Source organism: Hemiscyllium ocellatum, chromosome 22 (assembly GCF_020745735.1).
Source record: "Hemiscyllium ocellatum isolate sHemOce1 chromosome 22, sHemOce1.pat.X.cur, whole genome shotgun sequence".
Lineage (NCBI taxonomy): Eukaryota > Metazoa > Chordata > Chondrichthyes > Orectolobiformes > Hemiscylliidae > Hemiscyllium > Hemiscyllium ocellatum.
In genome coordinates this window covers 48,763,483-48,788,605 of record NC_083422.1, presented here as the reverse complement: position 1 = coordinate 48,788,605, position 25,123 = coordinate 48,763,483, and the positions used below count along the sequence as shown (strand labels likewise).

At 42.3% G+C, this 25,123-nt stretch overlaps 1 protein-coding gene across 1 annotated transcript; it reads right to left on the bottom strand.

Moving 5' to 3' along the window:
* Positions 1 to 705: 705 nt before the first annotated feature.
* poll (polymerase (DNA directed), lambda) lies at positions 706 to 23,451 on the bottom strand. Its single transcript, XM_060842191.1, has 7 exons — positions 23,279 to 23,451; positions 21,441 to 21,940; positions 19,695 to 20,003; positions 15,880 to 16,053; positions 11,404 to 11,532; positions 7,878 to 8,046; positions 706 to 6,174 (listed from the first exon to the last, which is right to left on the bottom strand). The coding sequence occupies exons 1-7, from the start codon at positions 23,391 to 23,393 to the stop codon at positions 5,813 to 5,815; spliced, it is 1,758 nt and encodes a 585-aa protein (XP_060698174.1). The 5' UTR covers positions 23,394 to 23,451; the 3' UTR covers positions 706 to 5,812.
* Between the last annotated feature and the right edge of the window lie 1,672 nt (positions 23,452 to 25,123).

Below are 25,123 nucleotides of genomic sequence, written 5' to 3'. Positions count from 1 at the left end.
CGTCAGGAATGAGGCTCATTCCAATCTTGACTCTGAACTCCAGCATCTGCAGTCCTCACTTTTACCCATTTCTGAGCAATATCCCAACAGCAGCAAGGAAAACAGTTGTACCGTTCTGACAAGGTTAGAGACCAGCTTTGCACCTATTTATTTTTCTTTCATATCCAGAATTTCTCTTACACACAACTGAACAACTTTCTTCCAATCATTAAATCACCTGTGGCAATTTTCATCTCTTTTTAATATCCAGAAGTGCTATCACACACAACCAAGCATTCTTACCCATTACCAAATCACCAATTTCTTTTGTTTTTAACTTAATCATCGCCACCAGAAAATCACTTATATAGCTACTTACATTTATATATGCAAAGCCTATTAAATTTGATCTATTCACCACCACCAGTAAATTACTTGCATCTATGTATTAACCAATAGGTATTAAGTACCAGCTCACCCATTCTGTCTCAGGTGCATCCATCAATTTCAGTGATGCAGACTGCAGTTTATATTAACTCTTTTTAAAAGAGAAACAGTTGTGTTACGGATCAGACCAAAGCCCCTGAGAACATATCAAGGAAACAGCCCAAACTCGGTTACTTTTATCCAAGTGTAAGGTACTGTGTTCTGATGTGATGTGATTTGATTGAAAAAACTACTAGGTTTTATTCTTACATCACACTTTATTGTTACACTACACTTTATTCTTACATCACAGTTAAAATACAAACCAAATATAGAATTGCCATAGCTTTAACTCTATTAAAATACTTAAAACAATATATTATTTAATTACTATTCATCAACTGTTCTAATATAGCAGCATCCTGTAAACACACCCTTGGCAAAAGCAAATTCAGCAAAACAGATTTCCATCACTTTCTATTTCTTCCAGGTGAAGGAACACCAACAGAATGAATTGAACAGCAGAGAAAGAATTCAAGTTTTTTGCAGCAGCACAGAGAGTGAGAGATTCATCCCAAAAACCCCAACTTTAACAACTGAGAGCAAAAACTAAAACCCAGAGAATGTGTGAGCCTGATTCCACTGACTCATTTAAAAATGAGCCACTTGTCCAAATAAAAAAGAAATCAAAGCTACTTACTCTACTCTCTATGGAGCAGACACCTCATTACCAGGTTTACAACATCCCACGTCAAGATAAACCAGATAGAACAAATCCCTCTTAAAGGCACATATCGTCACAGTTGTGAAGTAGCTACATAATTGGGTGCAATCTTGAGAACAAGAATTCAAAACCCATCAGAGAGAATCTGAGTAAAACTTAGAAAAAAGATCAAATGACCACGAAACTGGTAAACTGACATAAAACCAAACTAGTTCATTAAAGTCCTCTTGGAAAGGAGACCTGCCACTCATACCGAGTTTGACTGATATAATGGAAGAATGAAGATTCAGTCTGGCTCAGTAAAGAAGAAAGCATTGCAGGGCAAATGAAGGACTCAAAGATGTAATATGATCTATTCTAATCCACGGTCTATCAGTAAACTGATAATAGCAACTTTATCCAGGCATCTAAAAATATGACACAGGCCCTGAGTAGAGCAACCCTGTGGTCTGACTTTATTAAATGTGTTTGCTAAAAGACAGCTTTTTTTTGTGTCCATCCACAGACCTAGAAAGAACTAAATAAAAATCTGAAAAGTATGTCCTTTAAAAAAATGTTTCTTTCCGTTTTGTATTATTTTTTACTTTGCCTGATATAGCTATGCCAACTGTAATAGGCTCATTCAGGTGCTTGGTACCTTTCCTTCAGTGAACAGCATCACAGCTAAACTTGATGTTGCTTTCCATTAACGTCCTCACACTTTCCATCAGAGGTCACTGTACTGAAATGGAGTAGTATTTGACTTCTACCCTTGTTTTTAACTCTCATGTCTGAACGCTAGCTAGCCTGGCTAAAATGAGCCAAGTCCATCATACACCTGGAACTAGACCCTTCCTGGAATTTCAGTTTTCCATCCCACAAATAAAGACCTTCTAAATGTTTGCCTGTGAAGTAAGCAATTTACTCTTTAAACATTCAACAGGAAATACTTTTTTCTGTCCACAAGGTGGCAACAAATCTCCTGTTTCACCTTCAACTACACGGGAACTGCTCTGAGTGCATTAACACAACTCTTCCCACTCAGCCCAAGAGGACAGCAAACAATGGGAGAGGTTAACGATTTACTGCTGCTGCTTAAAACATGCCGCAGTATTGATCAGTGCTCGTATACATTAATAAGTCTTTAAGATGATTAGAGGCATTTACAAAGTAGATAGAGAAAAATTGTTTCTTCTGTGTGAAAACCTTGGAGTGCAGGTTCATAGCTCCTTGAAAGTGGAGTCGCTGGTAAATAGGATAGTGAAGAAGGAGTTTGGTATGCTTTCCTTTATTGGTCAGAGTATTGAGTACAGGAGTTAGGACGTCATGCTGTGGCTGTACAGGGCATTGGTTAGGTCACTTCAGGAATACTGCGTGCAATTCTGGTCTCCTTCCTATTAGAAAGATGTTGTGAAACTTGAAAGGGTTCAGAAAAGATATACAAGGATGTTGCCAGGGTTGGAGGATTTGAGCTACAGAGAGAGGCTGAATAGGCTGGGGCTGTTTTCCCTGGATGTCGGAGGCTGAGGGGTGACCTTATAGAGGTTTATAAAATCATGAGGGACATGGATAGGGTAAATAGACAAGGTATTTTCCCTGGGGTGGGTGAGTCCAGAACTAGAGGGCATAGGTTTAGGGTGAGAGGGGAAAGATATAAAAGATACCTAAGGGGTAACTTTTTCACACACAGGGTGGTATGGAATGAGCTGCCAGAGGAAATGGTAGAGGCAAGTACAACTGCAACACTTAAAAGGCATCTGGATGGGTATATGAATATGAAGGGTTTGTAGGAATATGGGCTGGGTGCTGGCGTGTCTGACTAGATTGGGTTGGGATATCTGGTCGGCAAGGACGAGTTGGACCGAAGGGTCCGTTTCCATGCTGTACACCTCTATGACTCTAAGAAATGCTCCATGATCACCCCATCCTCTCTGCCACACCAATCAGGTTTTATTTAGAGCTTTCAAAACTGCGACAGATAGATTTTTGCTGGGTAAGGGCGTTCAAAGTTATTGAGACCAAGGTGGAATAAATGGAATTAAAATAATCTAACTGAATAAAAGAACACATTTGAGGTGATGAGTTCTCTCCTGAGGTTTCTAAATACCCAGTGAATGTGTGCATGGGATAGTGGGCTTCTATTGTCATAGAGTCCTACAGCATGGAAACAGACCCTTCTGTCCAACAAGTCCACACCATGTTCCCAAACCAACCTAGTCCCACCTGCCTGTGTTAGGCCCAAATCCTAACAAACCTTTCCTATTCAAATTTATCCAAATTATCCAAATGTCTTTTAAATGATTTAAGTGGATCTGCATCCACTACTTCCTGTGGCAGTTCAGAACACATACGAACCACTCCCTGTGTAAAAAGGTTGACCCTTGTCCTTTTTAAATCTTTTTCTCTCATTTAAAAATATGCGCCATAGTTTTGAACTCCCCCTCCCACACTTGGGAAAAGATCCTTGTTATTCACCTTACCTATGCCCCTCTACAAGATCACTCCTCAACCTCCCACACTCCAGTGGAAAAAGTCACAGTCTATCTTTACAACTCAAATGTTCCATTCCAGTAACATGCTGGTAAATCTTTCCTGAACCCTCTCCAATTTAAAATATCCTTCCTATAACAGGGTGACCAGAACTATACACAATATTCCAGAAGAAGTCTCACCAATGTCCCATACAACCTCAACATGACATCCCAACTCCTATACTCAAAGGTCTGAGCAATGAAGGCAAATGTGCGAAACGCCTTCTTCATCACCCAGTTTATATGTGATGCAAATTGCAAAGGAATATGTACCTGTACCCCTAGGTCTCTCTGTTCTACAGCACCACCCAGGGCTGTACCATAACTGTAAAAGTCCTGCCCTTGTTTATTTTACCAAAATGCAATACCTCACATTTATCCAAATTAAATTTCATCTGTTACTCCATTGGCCCAACTGATCAAGATCACTTTGTAATCTTAGATAACCTTCTTCACTATCAACTATACCACCAATTTTGGTGTTATCTGCAAATTTACTCACCATGTCTCCTAAATTTTCATCCATATTGTTTATATAAATGACAAACTAAAGAGGACCTTGTGCCGATCGTGGTGAAACACTGCTGCTCACAGGCCTTCAGTCCGAAAAACAACCCTCCACCACAACCCTCTGTTTCCTACCATAAAGCCAATTTTGGCAAGCTCTCCCAGAAACCCATGTGATCCAACTTTACTAATTAGTGGACCATGTGGAACTTTGCTTTACTAAAGACCATGTCAATAACGTCTACCCCCTTCCTTCATCAATCTTTTTGGTTACTTCCTCAAAACACTCAATAAAGTTTGTGAGACACGATTTCCCTAGCACAAAGCCATGCTGACTGTCCCTAATCAGTCCTTGCCTGTCCAAATGCATGTAAATCCTATCTTTCAGAATTACCTCCAACAAAATACCCAACACTGATGTCAGACTCACAGGTTGCTAGTTCCCAGGTTTCTCCTTACAGCTTTTCTTAAATAAAGTCACAGCATCAGCCACCCTGCAGTCCTCCAGCACTTTTCTTGGTTACAGATGATAAAAATATATCTGGTAGGGGCCCCACAATTTCTTCCCTAATTTCCCACAATATCTGGTATACACTTGATCAGGTGCTTGAAATTTATCCACCTTAATGTTTTCTAAGACCTCTAGCACTTCCTCTTGTGTAATGTGAATTTTTTTTCAAAACATTAATATTTATTTCCCCAAGTTCTCTAGCCTCCATTTCCTCGTCCACAGTAAGAACTGACATAAACTATTGTCTCAGGAGACTGGAGGATGGAGTGGGAGGGTGGTGACCTACCCAGTTGCTGGGTGGAACCCACATACCAGAGAGTGTAAAGACAGCTGCTGTGCAGCAGGAAGGAGATCACACAAGATCTAAGGAATTCAACCTTCAAAAAAGGTGAGCAAAGTCAGCAGATGCATGGAATCATAAAGTGTGGAAGGTAATTTAGTCCAACATTTTTGGCTAGCCCTTTGAAAGAGTGATCCAGTTAGTTCGACACCTGCAATTTCCATCCTGCAATTTCCATCCTGCAATTCTAAAAGTTATTATTGACTCAGCTTTCAACTTACTTTCAGGCAATACATTCTACATAACAACAACTCATGTTTAAATAAAAAAATCACACCCTTTGTGCTTTGTTTTTGTCAATTACCATGAATCTGTGATTGTTAGTTACCAACCCTCCTGCCAGTACATTTACTCGATCATAAACTCCTAATGTTTTGAACAACTCTATTAAATGTCTTAGAAATCATCTTCAACAAGAAAGATGGCTTTTTCAGGATCACTACATAAATCCCTAGTTCCAGGTACCACTGCAGTAAACCTCCTTTCGTAATCTTTCCAAGAATTTGACATTTTTCTTAAAATTGTGCCTCAGAATGGACATAGCAGGTTGATGCAGGTATAGCATTGCCTTCCCGATGTTTTACTCCCCAAACCTGGCGAGAAAAGATCAATCACTCTGTTTTCTCACATTGTAAAGCAAACAGATGATGAAGATATTTCATGTTACAGATACATTAAAAAAAACGCTCAAAGCAGATATGTCAGGCTGAACTTGGAGGTGAATTGCTGGGTCCTTAGCCTGTATGATGCAGTATCAAACTGGATGACACATGTACAAACACAATGGAATAGGTCTCTGCCGACCTGCAACAGTGTCACCAATCCCTCTCATGTGGCTTCCTGTATGGCAGTCCCAGCTGTTCAAAGATGTCTTGTTCGGTTGTCGTAGAGATGATTATTCCTGTGGTGATTTTGGCATTTCCCTTCCTCAGGATGTGGCAGTTCAGTGAGTGCTCCGAGAGGCTCATACCCTTTGTCTTCGCCAAAGCCCGCATGGACCGATTAAAATGTGCGGATCCAGTAAAGTACATCAGGGCACAGGCAAACTCACTGTATGGCACCACAATGATGTCGAGCCTCCGGTGACGGTGCCCAGGACCTGGAAGCTGGCAAACTCCTAGATACTTCTTCTGGTTCCCACTCTCCTCCTGACTGACCAGGTCATCCGTTAGAAATCCTTTCAAAAAGAAGCTCAAGAGTCAAACCTTATCAGAAAATATACTGTGGTTGTGAAAATGTGAGATCTATGTTAAAGAGCTATTCAGGAGTGTTCCCTCCCAGTTGGAGAACACTTCAGCGGTCCGGGACATTCGACCTCGGACCTTTGAGTGACCGTCCTCCAAGGCGGACTTTAGGACACGCAACAATGAAAAGTGGCTGAGTAGAGGCTGATAACCAAGTTTGGCACCCATGGGGATGGCCTCAACCGGTTCATGTCACACTACAGGTGACCACCATTGCACTATACACACACACAGACAGACGGACACACTCCAAGACACACAGTCTCCTATAAACACACACTCACGCAGACCCTCATAGCTAACACATAAACTCCCAAACACACCCTCTCACAGACTTATACCCCTTTACACTCACACTCACACACATACACACACATAACCCCCCACCCACGCACACACATGTACACATATAAGTTTGTGGGATGAATTTGTACTTGCAAAATTACATTTTACTTTGCTCAAAAACTGCACGAATCCATGTACGATTCTATAAATCGTTTTTTTAGATTAGAATCGGTCTGACCATGTGGCACAGACAGCCTCACACAGGGAAGGCTTCAATACATTATCTGGGCCGACATGACACCAATTGTTAAAGTTCTCTTGAGAGTGTAACTTTTAAAAAACGTTTTGCGATTTACATATGAAAGAACTGAAACCAATATGGTCATTCTCAAAGATGAGAGACTTAACAAATAATCCAGGTCTTTTTCAATATATAATTACAGTTACATCACACTGTAAACATTTGCTATAAATTCTGTGTCTTACGATCTTATACTCCACAACCATCTGATGAAGGAGTAGTGCTCTGAAAGCTAGTGCTTCCAAATAAACCTGTTGTACTATAACTTGGTATTGTATGATTTTTAATTCCGTACACAGGAGAACCTTGAATCAGGTGCAAGCAGGTTCAGCATGGGGTTATATTGAGAGTAAAGTTCCTTCTATCTTTTTAAACTCAAAACTTCCCTATCAACACAGCAGGATGGGTACAACCTGGGCTTAGATACAGAGTGTCACCTGTCAAATGTTCCCATGACAGAGACACAGGGTTTGATACACAGTAAAGCCCCCTCAACTCTTTTAAACTGAAAGTAAAGCTCTCTGAGCACTGTTCTCATCAAACACTCCAGCACAGAGACAGCATGGGATTAGATACAGAGTAAAGCTCCCTTGATTAAACTGAAAGTAAAGCTCTTTCTACAATGTCCCCATCCAAAACTTCCAGGGTAGGTATTGCCTGGGATTAGATGCAGAATAAGCTCCTTTTACTGCCACATCAGACACCTACAGGACAGCAACTGCTGAGACTTCTTCTGGATGATTTGCTCCCACAATGTATTTAAATTCCAACCTTGAAACAGTTGCCCACACTGTATTAAATACTGAGATTGTAGAACACTCAGGCAGTGTGAAACTGTGCACCACCCAGGAAACTCATCAGTGACAATTCCCAGGAATGTCTGATGATCCCTGATTGCTCTCTGATACATCAGACCTGAGGCTAAACAAACAAAAGATGCTTTTTTTTGGGTGGGGACAGTAATAATGAGATTCACCTCCATTACATAACACTGGTAACATTTTTGTTCTGGTATTCTGCCTGTATCTATTACTCTTTTGCCACACTTACCTGTGTCCCTCAGACCTGCAAGGATCTTACTAAAGACACCACGATGCGATTTGCCATCCGGATGTGTGATGAGGACATCTACATCACCACAGGTGGCCCTCCCACGTCGATAGGAGCCACAGGCTACAGCAATCAGGGATGGATCGATTGACTGAGCCATGTCCCTCACCTAGACATCAAAGATAATAAACACTGATAATAAGAAACACTGGATCACAGTTCACCCCCTTTCCATTCTGACACTGGATTACTGCTGATGACCATCTCTGCTGACACTGGATTACTGATAATCACTCGCTCAGTCTCAGCTGTTTCTCCTCTTCCTTATCTTTGGCACTCTCTCTCCTCTGTCTCATGATCCTCCTCCATTCCCATCAAAGCTCCTTAACTTCCGCCTCCTCAATTGCAACTAGTAATTTCCCTCGATCCCACCTTCAAAGTGTTCCTAAATGGTCACTTCTGAACATATTGATGCTGAGATTTTGTAGTGAAGCCACTGATTGTGAAGCAGCTGAAAGACTCTGGAGAGCTTCAGTCAAACCTAGCTAATCCATCTGACATACAGATAGATGGTATAATCCTGTTAGTCCCTTTCTCAACTCCTTACAGCCTCAATAAGGGCGCAGTCATTACTGTCAGTAATCCTATCACTGAACAATGGCATCTGCTCCCCTCAAACTGACAACTGTTGAGCCCTCTGATTGATTTGTGCACTGAGCTGGTGTTTGCTCATCTAATCGTGGATAGGAGGCTATTCTCTATTTACGCTGCACAGTGAAGTGGGAATGACACACTGCACCCCTTCCCTCCCCTGCTGAGCAACATTCCTTGAGTCTGATACTCCACAGTGGGTGCCATGGTTTTGAGCTTCTTGCTGTTCCTGTGACAACTGTTGGGCCAGCTGTGCATGTGTGTGGGTAAGCTCAGCAGGATCTGCCAATCACAGTGGACTATATACCTCTATTAGAGGATAGCCTTTAACAGTTTCCGTTATTGCTTCATCTGTACTAATTACTCCTGGATTCCCTACCAAGTTCATTTAAACCTTGAGGACTCTGAGCTGCTCTTGCTTGCCTTGGTGTCACCTGTTTTGTGGGAAGGATTGGTATATTCCCCCATTCTGCAACATTAACAGCCTGAACTGTTGTGTCCACATGAACATAAACAAAGTCACCAACAGAAGGACTATCAAATAAAATGTTGACATTGAGCCAGAAAGAGATATTTAGCCAGATGAAAGAATTCAATCCAGATAAATGTGAGTTGACACATTTGGTCAGGACAGAGAAAGGAAAGGCATACATGAAGAATAGTAGAAACTTCTGAAGTACTGATGTTCAAAGGGACCTTAAAGTGGTAGGTCAGGTAAATAATGTGGTTAAGAAGGCATATGGGATTCTTGCCTTTGTTAGACAAGGCATACAGTTTAACAGCAGGGAGGATACACTTTAACTCTATATAAAACGTTGGTTAGGCCACAGTGAGAGTACTGTGTGTACATTATAGAATGGATGTAATTGCACTAGAGAGGGTGCAAAGGAGATTGACAAGGATGTTGTCTGGGCTGGAGAGTTTTAATTATGAAGAGGGATTCGATAGACTGGATTTACTTTTCTTGGAGCATAGACTGAGGGGAAATCACATGTATAATGTATAAAATAATGATGGGCATAGATAGGGTAGACAGGAAGGAACTTTTTCCTTTAATGGAGGGATCAATGATTAGGGGCATACATTTAAGGTAAGAGGCAGACGGTTTGGGGGATGTAAGGAAAAATCTTTACATCCAGAAAATGTTGGGGAATCTGGAACTCACTGCCAGTAAGGATCGTAGAAGCAGAAATCCTCATAATATTAATAAGTATTTAGATGTACACTTGTGACGATGCCAAAGCATACAAGACAACAGGCCAAGTGCTGGAAATGGGATTACAATGTTTCTGACTGGCACAAACTCAATAGGTCATAGGCCTTTTTCTGTGTGTTCGACCTCAATGGTTCATTGACGATGACTCTATAATGAAATGCTTGATTGAAGATGCAGGTTTTAAGAAATGCCTTGCGAAGTAGAGAGGCAGAGGTTTATGGATGGTGTTCTAGAGCCTGTGGCTCAATTGCTAAAGCCACAACCACCAATGGTGGAGTGATGAAAATCAGAGATGCTGAAGAGGTTGAAATTGGGAGTCTGCAGAGTAAACATAAGGTTAAAGGGAGAGTACAGAGATAGTGAGGAGTGAGGCCATGGAGGGATTTGAAAACAAGGATGAGAATTTAAAAACAAGAGGTCATGAAACAGGTTAGTAAGTCAGTGAGCATGGGGTGATGGGTGTAAGTTGAGCTACAGGAGGCAAAGTTAAAGAGGTAATAGATTTTGAGCAAAGGGTGGATTGGACAATTATGGGGAAGATCAGTGATAGGCTGGTGAACGGGAGATTGAATGACAGAAATGTTAATTGTCCGGGACCAAAGGGAATGGAGATAGGGCAGGTAAAGGAGCAAAGAATCAAAAGATGTCCAGCAAGCAGGTATTGCTAGTTGAAAGATAAAAACGAAACCCTGAAAGGAAAGATATCAAAATGCAGAACAGATTGTGGTCCGAAATTATTGAACTCAACATTGAGTTAAAAAGGCTATAAAGTGGGTAAGATGGTATTCTGAAGCTTATATTGAGTCTCAGTGGAACAGTGTACTAGTTTAAGGACAGAAATGTCAGTGTGAGAAGAAGGTGGAGATTTAAACAAGGAGACAGCTGGAAGCTCAGTGAAATGCTTGCAGACTGAACAAAGAATTCTGCAAAGAAGTTATCAAATTGATATTTAGTCTTCCTGATTAAGATACTGGGAGTCAGTGGGCTTGAAACAAATATTAGGAGAAAGTGAGGACTGCACAAGCTGGAGATCAGAGTTGAAGAGTGTGGTGCCGGAAAAGCACAGCAGGTCAGGCAGCATCCAAGGAACAGGAGAGTCGACGTTTCGAACATAAGCTCTTCATCAGGAAGGGAATGAATATTAGTTATTAATAACCATAAATATAACTAGAAATTAAGATGCAGAACTCGAGAAAGGGAAAGACAAAAGCCCAGCTAGGACCTGGATACCGATAGTAACACCTTTCACTTGAAAGGAGTAAAGTTGAAGGAAAAGTTACTCAAAGTGAGAATGCGTGCAGCCAGGATGGAGGAGCGTAGTGTTAAATGGCGACTGATTGGACTTCCCCAAATCACATCCCCATATTCTAAAATCCCATCGAAGTGTGTCCACAAATTTGAAAACAAAGCACAGTTTAACTTGTATGGGGTTGAGGGGGGAGAATAAGGTAAGAGATGTGAACAGATCTCCAGCACAGGCACAGTGGAATGAGAAATAGAGAAATGAGGGAAAATTCTATCAAAGAGAAGACGCAGGGGTGTTGGGTAAAATGGCCTTTATCTACATTATAAAATTCAATGATTCTTTCTTCTGATTGACCACACCATTGCAAAATGGCAACAATCATATGCTTATAACCAGAACCAGCGAGTACTCACCGTCTTTTCAATCTCCCCAGCCTCTTCCCGGGGCATTCGGTCTAGGAAATCATGATAGTGCTTGAGGCCAATGGTCTGCTGCTTAGTCAGAGTAGCTTTCATCTGAATATCATCCAAAGTTCTGAATCCCTGTAAAACATGTCTAAGTGTTAAAGTTTCTCAACCTAATGTAAAAATAGGAAAAGGGCAATAATCAGACTTCTTTCCTTTTCTAAGAAACAGAGTGAGTAGACAAGATCATGGGATGGAAGCGTAATGTGTTTCAGGTAGGAATAAACAGATCTCACTCGTAAATGGGATGAAGAGTTAGTAAAACTGGACGGAATGACTGAATGTTCTCTGACCATTTGGAAGTTTTAAAGAAAGAAAAAAAATTGTGCATTTGCTATCAAGGTTTCATTTTTAATCATTTTGTGGGCTTGAATTTGAAGGATTATGGATACATTGACTTTTTTTAAGGGGTCAATGAGAGGACATTGGAACACCCTCCTAATGAGGCATTTCTTGGTTGTCAAATGTCTTGTGATAACTGCTTGTTTATTGGAATTCACCCAACTGGGCTCATAACTGTCAGTTTTCAGTTTCTACTTTGGATATTGTTTGAGTAGTTGATGACCAGCCTGATGAAGCATAGGAGCTCCCCAGCTCAGCTCTCCTGTTTCTGGAAAAATCCTTATTCTGATTTAAGTTTGAAACCGGATTGTCCTCTTGAAAAGTGTCTGAAAGAATCCATGACACTGTTTTCCATGAGGAAACTGTGTTTGCAAAGGTCTCAGAGATAACACTTGTCCATACCTGCCAGAATGTCAGACCAACAGCCATCCGAACATTGCACCCCTTATCCATTTTGCATTTAAACTAGAGTGGCACGGGACAGGAAACTGAGTGGGAAGACAAGATTGAGGAAAACAAACATGGAAATGGAAGATAGACAAGTGGAAAGCAAAACTGGAGAGCAAGGCAGAAGAAAAAGGGCGAGCAGCAAATACAAATAAAATGTGCAAAATATCAAAACAACAAGTTTAAAGGTGCTACATCTGAATGTACAGATCATTCAAAACAAAATAGATGAATTAACAGCACTAATAGTTTAATGCAGTAGGATATGATAGCAATTATGGAGACATGGCTGCAGGGTGACCAAGTCTGAGAATTTAACAAGGATGTTCAATGTTTAGCAAGGACAGGAAAAATGGAAAAGAAGATGGTGTTGTTACAGAAACGTGCAATTAGCTCAAGAAATTTAGATTTGGAATCAGTCTGGGTTGAGCTAAGAAACAACAACTCCATTGGTAGGAGTTGTATCTAGGCCTCCAAACTATAGTGTGAAGTTGGGAATGACATTAAACAGAAAACTAGAGATGCATGCAACAAAAGTGCTTCAGCAATCATGAGCAATTTTAATCTACATGTAGACTGAGTAAACCACAGTAACAATAAAACTGTTGTGGATGAATTTCTGGAGTGTGCACAAGATGGATTTTTAGAACATACATCGAGACACCAACTCAAGGGTAGGTTATCCTTGATATGGTTTTGTGCAATGAGAAGGGATTAATAAAAAATCTTTTTGTGAAAGACCTTTTAGGAAAAAAATGACATAACATGATGATAGAATTATTCACTGAGATAGAAAGTGAAAAAGTCCAATTTGGGGAAGCAATTACCTAGTGATATTATTACTGAACTGTTAATCCACAGATCCAAGTAATGTTCTGCGGACGCCTGTTCAAGTCCTGCCATGGCAGATGGTGGAATTTGAATCCAATAAATATCTTGAAGTAAGCGTCTAATGACGGCCATGAAAACATTGTGTGTGGAGTCGGAGGAGATAGGGAGATAGCAAAGATGATTCTCGATAGGAAGGATAGCAAAGATGATTCTCGATAGGATGAGAGAGGCAGGATTGTTATCATGGGGGACTTTAACTATCCAAATATTGATTGGGATCACTACAGTACAAGTACTTTAGATGGATCAGTTTTTGTCCAGTGTGTGCAGTAGGGCTTCCTGACACAGTATGTAGACAGGCCTACAAGGGACGAAGCCACTTTAGATTTAGTACTGGGTAACAAGCTTGGCCAGGCGTTAGATTTGGAAGTAGGCGAGCACTTTGGAGACAGCGATCACAATTCTGTCAGGTTTACTTTAGTGATGGAAAGGGATAGGTGTACTCCACCGAGCAAGAGTTACAGCTGGGGGAAGGGAAATTACAATGCAATTAGGAAAGATATAGGAAGCATAGAATGGGGAAGGAAATTGCAGGGGATGAGCCCATTAAAAATGTGGAGCTTATTCAAGGAAAGGCTCCTGTGTGTCCTAGATAAGTATGTACCTGTCAGGCAGGGAGGAAGATATAGAACGCATGAGCCGTGGTTTACTAAGGAAGTGGAATCCCTGGTCAAGAAGAAGAAGAAGGCTTATGTTAGGACAAAATGTGAAAACTCAGTTAGGGTGCTTCAGGGTTACAAGGAAGTCAGGAAAGACCTAAAAAGAGAGCTCAGAAGAGCCAGGAGGAGACATGAGAAGTTGTTGGTGGATAGGATCAGGGTTAACCCTAAGGCTTTCCATAGGGTAGTGCCTCATTTTCCGCCTAGGAACCCTCCAACCACACGGGATGAATGTAGATTTCTCCAGCTTCCTCATTTCCCTTCCCCAGATCTTATCTCAGTCCCAACCCCCGGATTCAGCACCGCCCTCTTGACCTGCAATTTTCTTCCCGACCTCTCTGTCCCCACCCCCTCTCTGGCCTATCACCATCACCCTCACCCTCACCTCCTTCCACCTATCATATTCCCAGTGCCCCTCCCCCCTACCTTTTATCTCAGCCCGCCTGGCACACCAGCCTCATTCCTGAAGAAGGGCTTATGCCCAAAATGTCGAATCTCCTGCCCCTTGGATGTTCATTTTGGTGTCCAGTTACTAGCGGCGTACCGCAACGGTCAGTGTTGTTTGTCATTTTTATAAATGACCTGGATGAGGGCTTAGAAGGGTGGGTTTGTAAATTTGCGGACGACACTAAGGTTGGTGGAGTTGTGGATAGTGACGAAGGATGTAGTAGGTTGCAGAGAGACACAGATAGGATGCAGAGCTGGGCTGAGAGATGGCAAATGGAGTTTAATGTGGACAAGTGTGTGGTGATACACTTGGACGGAATAATCGGAATGCAAAGTACTGGGCTAATGGTAAGATTCTTGGGAGTGCAGATGAACAGAGAGATCTCGGTATCCATGTACACAGATCCCTGAAAGTTGCCACCCAGATTGACAGGGTAGTTAAGAATGCATACAGTGTTTTGGCCTTTATTAATAGAAAGATTGAGTTCTGGAACCAGGAGGTTATGCTGCAACTGTACAAAGCTCTGGTACGGCCACACTTGGAGTATTGTGTCCAGTTCTGGTCACCGCATTATAAGAAGGATGTGGAAGCTTTGGAAAGGGTGCAGAGGAAGTTTACTAGGATGTTGCCTGGTATGGAAGGAATGTCTTACGAGGAAAGGCTGAGGGCCTTGAGGCTGTTCTCGTTAGAGAGAAGATGGTTGAGAGGTGACTTAATAGAGACATACAAGATAATCAGAGAGTTAAATAGGGTGGACAGGGAGAGCCTTTTTCCAAGTATGGGGACGGCAAAAACGAGGAGACACAACTTTAAAGTGAGGGGAGATAGGTATAAGACAGATGTCAGAGGTAGTTTCTTTACAGAGAGTAGTAAGGGTATGGAATGCTTTGCCTGCAACGGTAGTAGATTCGCCAAGTTTAAGTGCATTTAAATCGTCATTAGACAGGCATACGGACGTACATGGAATAATGTAGGAGGGATGGGCATCAGACTAGTATGACAGGGCGGTGCAACATCAAGGGCCGAAGGCCTGTACTGCACTGTAATATTCTGTGATTGTCAGTAAAAACCCCATCTCGTTCATTAATGTCCTATAGGGAAGAGAATTGCAAACCTTACCTGGCCTTGGCTACATGTGACTCCAGATTCACAGCAATGTGGTTGAGTCCTAACTGCCCTCTGGGCAATTAATGCGGCCTAGCCAGTGACGTCTACAGCCCATGAATGAATAAAACTAAATGCTGATACGGATGAAGAACAGGTTCAAGACAGGAAACAGAGATTAGCAATAAATGGGCAATTTTGGAGTGGAAGGTAGTAACAAGTGGGATACCACAGAGATCAATGCTCGGGCCCCAGCTATTCACAATATGGATCAAGGGTTTAGATGAAGGAATTGAGTTTGCCGATGACATTAACCTAGGTGGTCAGGAAAATGTAAAGAGGAATCAGGGTGATTTAAACAAGTTGTCTGAGTGGGCAAACAAATGGGCAGATGCAGGATCAGATGTTACTTGCTGGATATTGGAACTGCTGACAGTGTCTCTGTCAAACCAAGAGCAGGAGGCCAAGCTGGTACTGACAATAAACCCAGGAATCTGCTCAGAGAACATACAGAATTGCAGAATCTGCTTCTACCTGCTGGTACCACATCTGGGCTGTCTTCACACCAGCTCCCCAGATGTTTGAGAAGGTTTCCAGCACTGGGACACTCTCACTGATGTAGTCAAGCTTGCGCAGGTGCCCACTCTCCAGTATCTCTCTGATTTTCTCTGCCATCCGTTTGCCAATGCCAGGGATCTTACATGCTTCCTATGGATAGTAAAAGGGAAACTGGCTCCAAAATATGTCCATGTATACAAAGCAAGCTAAATCTTTATGATTATTAACAAAATATACATTTCTTCACAGAGTATAAAATCAAGAAAGTTATGCTAAAGCTTCATAAAACACTGGTTTAGCCGCAGCTGAAGGACTGTGGTCAATTATGGCAACGTTCTTTGGAAAGGTTGGCAACCTAGGCGAGGGTATAGAAGAGATTTATTAGAACGGTAACAGAGATTAGATTTCAGTTATGCCGAGAGTAGAAAAACTGGGATTATTCTTCTTTTGAGCTGGGCATTTAAATTAATGGAGGAGAAATCATTTCCTTTGGCTGGGAGAAAATAAACTATGTAGGTAAACTGGCAAGTAATATAAAAACAGAAAGTAAAAAGATCCTCTTTAAATATATAAAAGGGTGGAAAGAGGCCAAAATGAACACAGGCCATTATAGAATAAGGCTGGGAAATAATAGTAGGGAACTAGAAAATGGCAGAGTTAAAATAAATACTATGTATCAGCCTGCATGGTAAAGGGCATTAATAGCATGCACAGAAGGCTACTTAATAAAAGTCCATTGTGTTGTGGGAGCAATGTGTTAATATGGATTGAGGATTAAATTAAGTGAATAATGAAAAGAGAAACTACAGGAAACCTGTGGCCTCCCCTGCAGTGAGTTGGGTGTTGGGGACATTTTATTTGTGGTGATCGGAGGGACTCCTCCACCTCAACAGGATTTGTGATGGGAAAACCTGTGGAGAGCCTTACTCCTCTGTCACCAATTAAAACCCTTAAGGGTGAATTAATGCATATTTCGCTGGCGCTGATATTACTTAATCAGGTGTCTCAATACAAGGGGAGCCCAACAAATAAACCTGGCGGGCTCTCAGGGGTTCGCTCATTGCCAAGCAGGGCACCGTGTCTGACTGGGAAGGAAGGGGTTGATCACTGAGAGTCATACACCTGCCCTTGCTGCCGAAATCTCTTCTCCATGCCCCTGCGATCCCCACCTGGTTATCTTCATCCTGCTATCACTCACTTGTGCCTGGGACGCTTTTCAGTCCGAGGCTTTGGATAGGTGTCTAATGGCAGCAACTACCATTATCTCCCTGAGGGGCAATGCCCTTCAGGTCTGTGCCAGCCTCTGATTGTTGGGACTCCTGAATCTCTCTTCTTAATGGCAGAGACTGCCACTGCCTTTCAAGTGCCTGAGTGCCACTCAATGTGATGGTCCTTCCTGAAGAGAAGCCAAGCAGGGCTCTGCACAGCTATCCAACTGGAGGTCAAACTTCCAGTCGCCTTCACCAGATTCCAACTTATATCTGGAAACCGGGAAAGAGAGCACTTGGGTGAAAAAAGAACGAAATCCCAGGAGGCAGAATTACTGTTGATGTAATTCTAGGTAGAAGTTTTAGCATTTATTGCACCCACAGCTTTTTTTACATTAAAAATCTTTGAATTGTGAAGTAATAAACTGATTCACCAATTTTAAAGGAAACTGTTTCTGAGAATAATTACAGAAGTGAATTGAAGAGAGGTATCATTTGGAAGTATGCATGGTTTAAAATGTCCTATGAAATTATCTGAAATTATTCAGTGATATGATCTGAAGATTGGGGCTAGGAATGAAAATGTTTGCACAAACTTCCTAGAGTTGCCCACGTGTTTTCAATGTGTTGAATGTTTTTAGGATCAAAGAACAAAGAAAATTTACAGCCCAGGAACAGGCCCATCGGCCCTCCAAGCCTGAGCCGATCCAAACTTTGCAGCACGGTGGCACAGTGGTTAGCACTGCTGCCTCACAGCGCCAGAGACTCGGGTTTAATTCCTGCCTCAGGCAACTCTCTGTGTGGAGTTTGCACATTCTCCTTGTGTCCAAAAGATGCGCAGGTTAGGTGAATTGGCCATGCTAAATTGCCTGTAGTGTTAGGTGAAGGGGTAAATGTAGTGGAATGGGTCTGGGAGGGTTGCTCTTCGGAGGGTCGGTGAGGACTTGTTGGGCCCAAGGGCCTATTTCCATAGTGTAAGTAATCTAATCTCAAAAAATGTACTGTCTAAACCTGTCGCCTAATTCCTAAGCATCTGTATCCCTCTGCTCCCCATCTACTCATGCATCTGTCCAGATGCATTTTAAATGAATCTACCGTGCCTGCCTCTACCACCTCTGCTGGCAACGCGTTCCAGGCACCTACCACCCTCTGTGTAAAGTACTTGCCGCGTGTATCCCCCTTAAACTTTTCACCTCTCACCTTGACAGCATGACCTCTCGTTATTGAATCCTTCACCCTGGGAAAAAGCTTATCTCTATCTACCCTGTCTACACCCTCATGATTTTGTAGACCTCAATCAGGTGCCCCCTCAATCTCTTTTTTACTAATGAAAATAATCCTAACCTACTCAACCTCTCTTCATAGCTAGCCCCTTCCATACCAGGCAACATCATCATAAACCTTCTCTGCATCCTCTCCAAAGCGTCCACATCTTTTTGGTAATGTGGTGACCAGAATTGCACACAGTATTCTAAATGTGGCTGAACCAAAGTCTTGTACAATTATAACATGACTTGCCAGCTCTCATACTCAATACCCCTTCCGATGAAGGCAAGCATACCATATGCCTTCTTGACCACTCTATCCACCTGTGCAGCAACCTTCAGGGTTCAATGGACCTGAACTCCCAGATCTCTCTGCTCATCAACTTTTCTCAAGGCTCTTCCACTTATCGTAGAATTCACTCTAGAATTACACTTTCCAAAATACATCACCTCACATTTGCCTGGATTGAACAATGATCAATGTTCCTTGTAGTGGAATAACTGGTGGTATTACCTGGCTCAAAATCTTATTAATTTTATTAACTTGCTATCACTTAAACTTATGAACTCTTAATAACTTACTCTTTCAATTTACTGCCCTCCAATTAGCTGCTTACTCTCCCTCCATCCTACAGCTCAACCCCTTTCCTGCTTATGCTCTCTCTTGCTCACCCCTTCACCATTTTCTACTCTCTCACCCACATCTTCCTCTTGTCCACCTTTCCCTCCAGCCCTTATCCATTAACCCACCAATCATGTTTGTCCCTTGCCCCTCTGAACTCCTCTTCCTCTCACTCCTTCTGCTGCTTCTCCTACTTATCCACCTGTCCATACTCGCCTCTCTCCCTCTTCGGCCTTTCACTGCTTCTTGTGCTCACTTCCTATTCTCATTTCGCTCTCTGGAATCCTCACTTTGCCCAAGAAGACAATTGATGATGCAGATTTGGGTTTCTCAAACTGATGAGAGTGAATTTAGTCCGTTTATTCGAACTGAATTTAAATTTAATAAATTTAATTTCCTCTGGCTAAGCTTTCAATAATGCAGGAAGAGTCACCAAATTAAACTTGTCATTAAGGGGAATTGTCTTATGAGTCAATGTTACTGAAGTCTTCTCACAGGGAGTGGTTGAGGCAAATACTATTGTTCCTCTCAAAGGAGGAATCAGTCAAAAATCAAAACTGTACACAATTCTCATTTTAATGAAATCAGTAGAGGGTAAAATCGGCAAAGTGTGGTTTCCTGGTGGACAGGTCAGGCTCAGCAAATCAAACTGAAGTTTCTCCACATGGAAAAGGAAAGAGAAGGCAGAAATTTTACCTCATAGGAGGACACTGGCTTATGGTAACTCTTCAAGGCGTTGATGGCCTTGGCGTATCCCAGCGCTCTCCACTTGTCACCTTGATGTGTGTACGCAGCCTCCAGCACCTCCAGCTTGTCTGTGATGGGTTTATTGTGGTTTTGTTTTTTGCTTTCGGATGATTGGGCACACACCCATTTGCCACTAACAGCTGCTTTCCTCAAGTCAGATTCACTGAGCGAATGGATGCTCCCAGAGATCAGAGCTTGCAGGTCATGCTCGGAAACTCCGTCATCTTCAGCATCACTCCCACCTTCATCTTCACAAAACTAGAGAATCACCAAGGACAGCATTCAGAGTAAGGTGAATATTTCACTAAAGTATCACACTCTCCATTGTTACGCTTTGTTAGTGTGTAAGACCAGGGTCCAAAAGTGTGTGCTGGAAAAGCACTGCAGGTCAGGCAGCATGCGAGCAGGAGAGTTGACGTTTCGGGCATAAGCCCTGCATCAGACATTCCTGATGAAGGCATTATGCCCGAAAAGTTGACTGTCCTGCTCCTCAGGTGCTCCCTGACTTGCTCTGCTTTTCCAGCACCCACTTTTTGACTCGGACTCTCCAGCATCTGCAATCCTCACTTTCTCCTAATGTGTAAGACAGAGTTGCATTTCTTTCATAACCTCTGGGTACTCCAAAGCGTTTTACAGTAATTTAATTAATTTTATGGCATGGGAATTGTTGTAATGTCAGAAATACAGAAGCCAATTTACATTCACAGCAAGGTCCCCAAAACAGCTAATTGATATTGACCAGAAAATCTTCTTTCATGATGTTCGCTAAGAGAAAAGAAACACTCAGACACCAAGATGAAATCAACTGCTCTCCCTCAAATAATAACCATAGAATGTTTCATGTTTCCTTAACAGGGTAGGTGGGACCTTGGTTTTGTGTTTCAGTAAAAGATGGTGTTCCCTCAGTACTGACCCTGTGACTGTGAAGCCATCCCTCTGACAATTCACATCCCTTAGTGCTTACTCTCTAACACTGCTGCACTCCCTTTCGCCATGGAACTGGAACTGACTTCTGTTTGCCTTGTGGTTTGGCCATGGATTCAGTTAACCACCTATGATGAGTGGTATGGATTGAAGCTGCCAGTTTCTATCCCTCATCATGACTGAGCGAAACAATGCAGGTCAGTAACTGTGGTGCTGCAACTGGCCTTAGTTGGGCAAGGGGTTGTGAACCAGCCAAGGTTCCCACACCTAATGGTTGGTTTTGCCTGAAATCTGTCTACGTTGGCTCCAGCCAGGATTGGGTTCACATTAGGTGCCACTGGACCATGAAAAGTGTCAGGTGGAAATTTTGAACAGTTCTTCACAGAGTTGAAGTAGACAACAACATTTGTACTGAATTTACATAGCACGTTTTAACTTAGTAAATGTTATCAGAACCACTGTCAGATAACATTTGACACTGAGTCACATGAAGAGGTGACTAAAAGCTTGATCAACAAGCCAAGTTGAAGGAGCAGCTTAAAAGAGGAGGAGGATAGACAGAAAGAGAGAGATTGACAGACAGAGAGAGAAGTGGAGGAGTTTTGGGAGGGAATTCCAGAGCTTGGGGCCAAGCCAGCTGGAGCAAGGCCAACAATGATGGCGTGATTAAAATGGGAATGCATAAGATACCAGAATTGAAAGGTCACATATTCAGGAAAAAGGTAAGACTGGTAGGAATTTGAAAAGGGATGGGGGATGATATTAGTGTACCTGGGCCAGAGAGGCTTGTGCTGCTCCATTGGTTTCTTCAGCTGTACCCTCTCCCCATTGATCAGCAAATGATCTTTCTGCCTTTGTGCAGCTGAATTTGGGCTTTGACTGGGTCTCTGATCGATTGTTGACCTCTGCGTTCTCTTGTTGATCCTTGTCCTCTGAGCCCTGAATTTTGACCTGCTGTGCAGGTGACAGGTATTTGTCTGGGATGAAGATGCTGTAGCCCACAGTGCTCAAAAGTCTCCTCTCTGTGATGCATAAGCTGAGCCATGCAGATCGCACCAGCTGGACTCTGGGAGGCAGGACCTCCAGTTTCAGGAGGCGAAAGGCACGATCACAATCCATTTCATCATCTATGATCACGTGAGTAACGGCTGGGGTGAAAATAAGGCTGACCTCCCCACCATTCTGTACAATCTGCTTGTGAAAGATTTCTGTCCGAGCCTTTCCAATCCCTGCCTGGACAATATGCACCACCAATCCACACAACCAGATTTCTGTAGAAATAAGATTAAAACAAAAGGAAAGATGAGCAACTATTCAATGATAGAATATGTTCCTTTGGAACTTTAAAAGACTGTGGGCCTTCTAGCATCAATGTTGCTTTGTGTGGAGATGACAAAGTTGGGGATGGAGGGGGCATTTGGAGCTGAGAGTAAGAGGTGGAGAAGACTATAGGACAGGTGAGTGATTAAATGGAAGTTACAGATTTAAAATAATTTATAAAGGATTTAGAGAGAAGATGAGAATATTTTCTATGCAGAGAATGGTTAATATCCAGAACATACTACCCAAAAATAGTGTGCACACAGATTCCATTGGAACTTTCTAAGGGACTGCATTTCACGAAGGCCAAATGACCTCCATCTGTGCTGGAAGATTCTTTCAGATGAAAGCAAGTGATCAGAAGTATTGCCCAGATTCACCAGCAGCGACACTAAGGGTGATCTGTACTTGCTTTATTCCTGGTATGCCTGGTAAAATCGGATTATACCATATATTTATGTCTTCACTATAATGAAGAATTTGAGCGATTTCTGCAGTGGGGCTCAGGAGACTGTCATCCACGCAACTCTCTCTGCATTGTACAAAACAGCAAGTAAAACCAGTTATCCAGCATTACTGAACAAAAGTTCAGCAGCAGGTCTGATCCCATCTCTTACTAGGAGGACGATTCCAGTTTCGGGTTGGATTTGGGAGTGTGTGAAGAAAGGGAGAATTAAACCTTGGTTTGGAAACATTTCCAATGTGCCATCCTCTTTCATCCTCCCAGCAAGTTACTCAGTTCTAATACTGCAATGGAGCGCACATCATGTGGCATTGTGTGAGGTGCCAGCCCTCAGATGAAATCTGAAAACAAAACTTTGCCTGGGTGGGTCAAGTGAATATAATGTTGTGAGAGCCAACATTTCTTACTCAGCTAAACTCTGCCAAAAGACAAACTGATTGGCCAACCAGTTCAATAAGCTTTTGTTTGGCATATATCAGTGCAGAACATGGCTCTTGGGCTTACTTGATTTGCAGTTTGCCTTGAAAGATTTATGGAGGATGTGTTCAGGTGCTGAATAAATACGGACTTGATTTTGTACTCTTACTTTCATGAGTGCAACAAGTCCCAAAGTGTTTGACAGCCTCTGTGTTTTGAAGTGTATACTGCTGTAGGAAATACAGACTCCAATCTTTGTACGGCAAGAACATACAAAAATAAAATGTTGACAAGCAAGTGATGAATAATAAATACACCTCTTTCTTTTATTGTTCTCCTCCAGTTTCTCCTTCATTTCCATTTTTTTCAACATGCACGCCACGAGCATGAAATTCACAATTTACTCTACCTTTACTGACTTCATTTGTTTTGATTTTCTTCTGGGTCACTCCGGATGTTGGTGGTATGATGTCCTGAGCTCGTTTCACCTTTCGAAATGCCTTGACAATCCCCTGAGGCTCCATAGGGCTGATTCACAGTCTGGGCATGCTGTCCAGGTGAGTTGTTCGTACAAGCTGTTAACCACCCTGTTCCAACAATTGGGAGTTTATTTTTACAAAAGAATTTGCAAATGCCCACGCCCATCTCCACTTCCCAATATTGTCTGAAGAGTCCAGCTGAGGCCTAATATGCGACTACTGGTTTAACGTAGCTCCCCATTGCATCATAATGAGGTAATTTCAGAAACTTGACCTCTTCTTGGGAAATAAGGCAGGACAAGTAATGGACATGCTGGGGGGGGGAGGAGCACTTTGGGAGCAGTGACCATAATTCCAATAGTTTTAAAACAGCCATGGAAAAGGTTAATTCTGGTCCACAAGTTAAAGTTCTAAATTGGGGCAAGGCCAATTTTGATGGTCTTAGACAAGAAATTTCAAAAGTTGATTGGAGAAGGCTGTTTGCAGGCAAACGGATGTCTGGTAAGTAGGAGTCCTTCAAAGCTGAATGAATGAGGGTTCAGAGCCAACATTAGAGTGAAGGGTAAGGCTGGCAGGAGAAGGGAACGCTGGATGACGAGAGTTATTGAGGTCCTGGTCTCAAAACCAGAAAAAAAAAGGCCTTTTTTTAGGCAGCTGAAATCCAGTGAATTTCTTGAGGAATATAGAGGGTATTGGAGTAGAGTTAAGAGAGAAATCAGCAGGGGGGACTAAAAGGGAACATGAGATAGCTTTGGCAGGTAAGGTATACAAGTGGATTCAACAAGTGCATGAAAGGCAAGAGAAACTAGGGAGAGAGTAGGGTATCTTAAAGATTGATGCAATAAGATTAAAGCAATAAAAATTGACTAGCTAACTGATGAAGGAGCAGCGTTCTGAAAGCTAGTACTTCCAAATAAACCTGTTGGACTATAACCTGGTGTTGTGTGATTTTTAACTTTATCTTAAACATCAACAAAGCCACAAGAGATGGGCGAGCTTGTAAATGAATATTTCTCACTGGTACTTACCATCAAGAAAGGGATGGATGTTAGGGAACTTGGAGAAATAAAGTGATGTCTTGAAGAGAATCCACATTACAAAAGGGGAAATACTGAAAGTCTTAAAAAGCGTTAAGGTACATCTATCCCCAGGACCTGATGAAGTATATCCCAGTACCTTGTGGGAGGCTAGGGAGGAAATTGCGGGGCCACTAGCAGAGATATTAGTACATAAGTTAGCTCACTGAGCTTGAGATGTTTCATCACCATACTAGCTGACATCATCAGTGAGAGTCTCCGATAAAGCGCTTCACACTTATCATCAACCTGAGCTACAAAAAGAGTAATAGAGATGTACAGCACGGAAACTGACCAATCGGTCCAACCCGTCCATGCTGACCAGATATCCCAACCCAACCTAGCCCCACCTGCCAGCACCCGGCTCATATCCCTCCAAACCCTTTCTGTTCGTATACCCATCCAAATGCCTTTTAAATGTTGCAATTGTACCAGCCTCCACCACTTTCTCAGGAAGCTCATTCCATACACACACCATCCTCTGCGTGAAAAATTTACCCCTTAGGTCTTTTTTATATCTTTCCCCTCTCACCCTAAATCTATGCCCTCTAGTTTTTGACTCCCCCACCCCAGGGAAAAGACTTTGTCTATTTATCCTAACCATGCCCCTCTAATCTAAGAATCTAAGATAATTTTGTAAACCTCTATAAGGTCAACCCTCAGCCTCCGACGCTCCAGGGAAAACAGCTCCAGCCAGTT

Excerpts from the sequence above, each read along its gene's own strand:
- poll (XM_060842191.1), bottom strand. The coding sequence starts at position 23,393 with ATGGAGCCTCAGGGGATTGTCAAGGCATTTCGAAAGGTGAAACGAGCT. Across the intron at positions 21,941-23,278 it reads AACAAATGAAGTCAGTAAAG|AAATCTGGTTGTGTGGATTG; the intron begins GTAGAGTAAATT and ends TTATTTCTACAG. Across the intron at positions 20,004-21,440 it reads CACAAGCCTCTCTGGCCCAG|TTTTGTGAAGATGAAGGTGG; the intron begins GTACACTAATAT and ends GTGATTCTCTAG.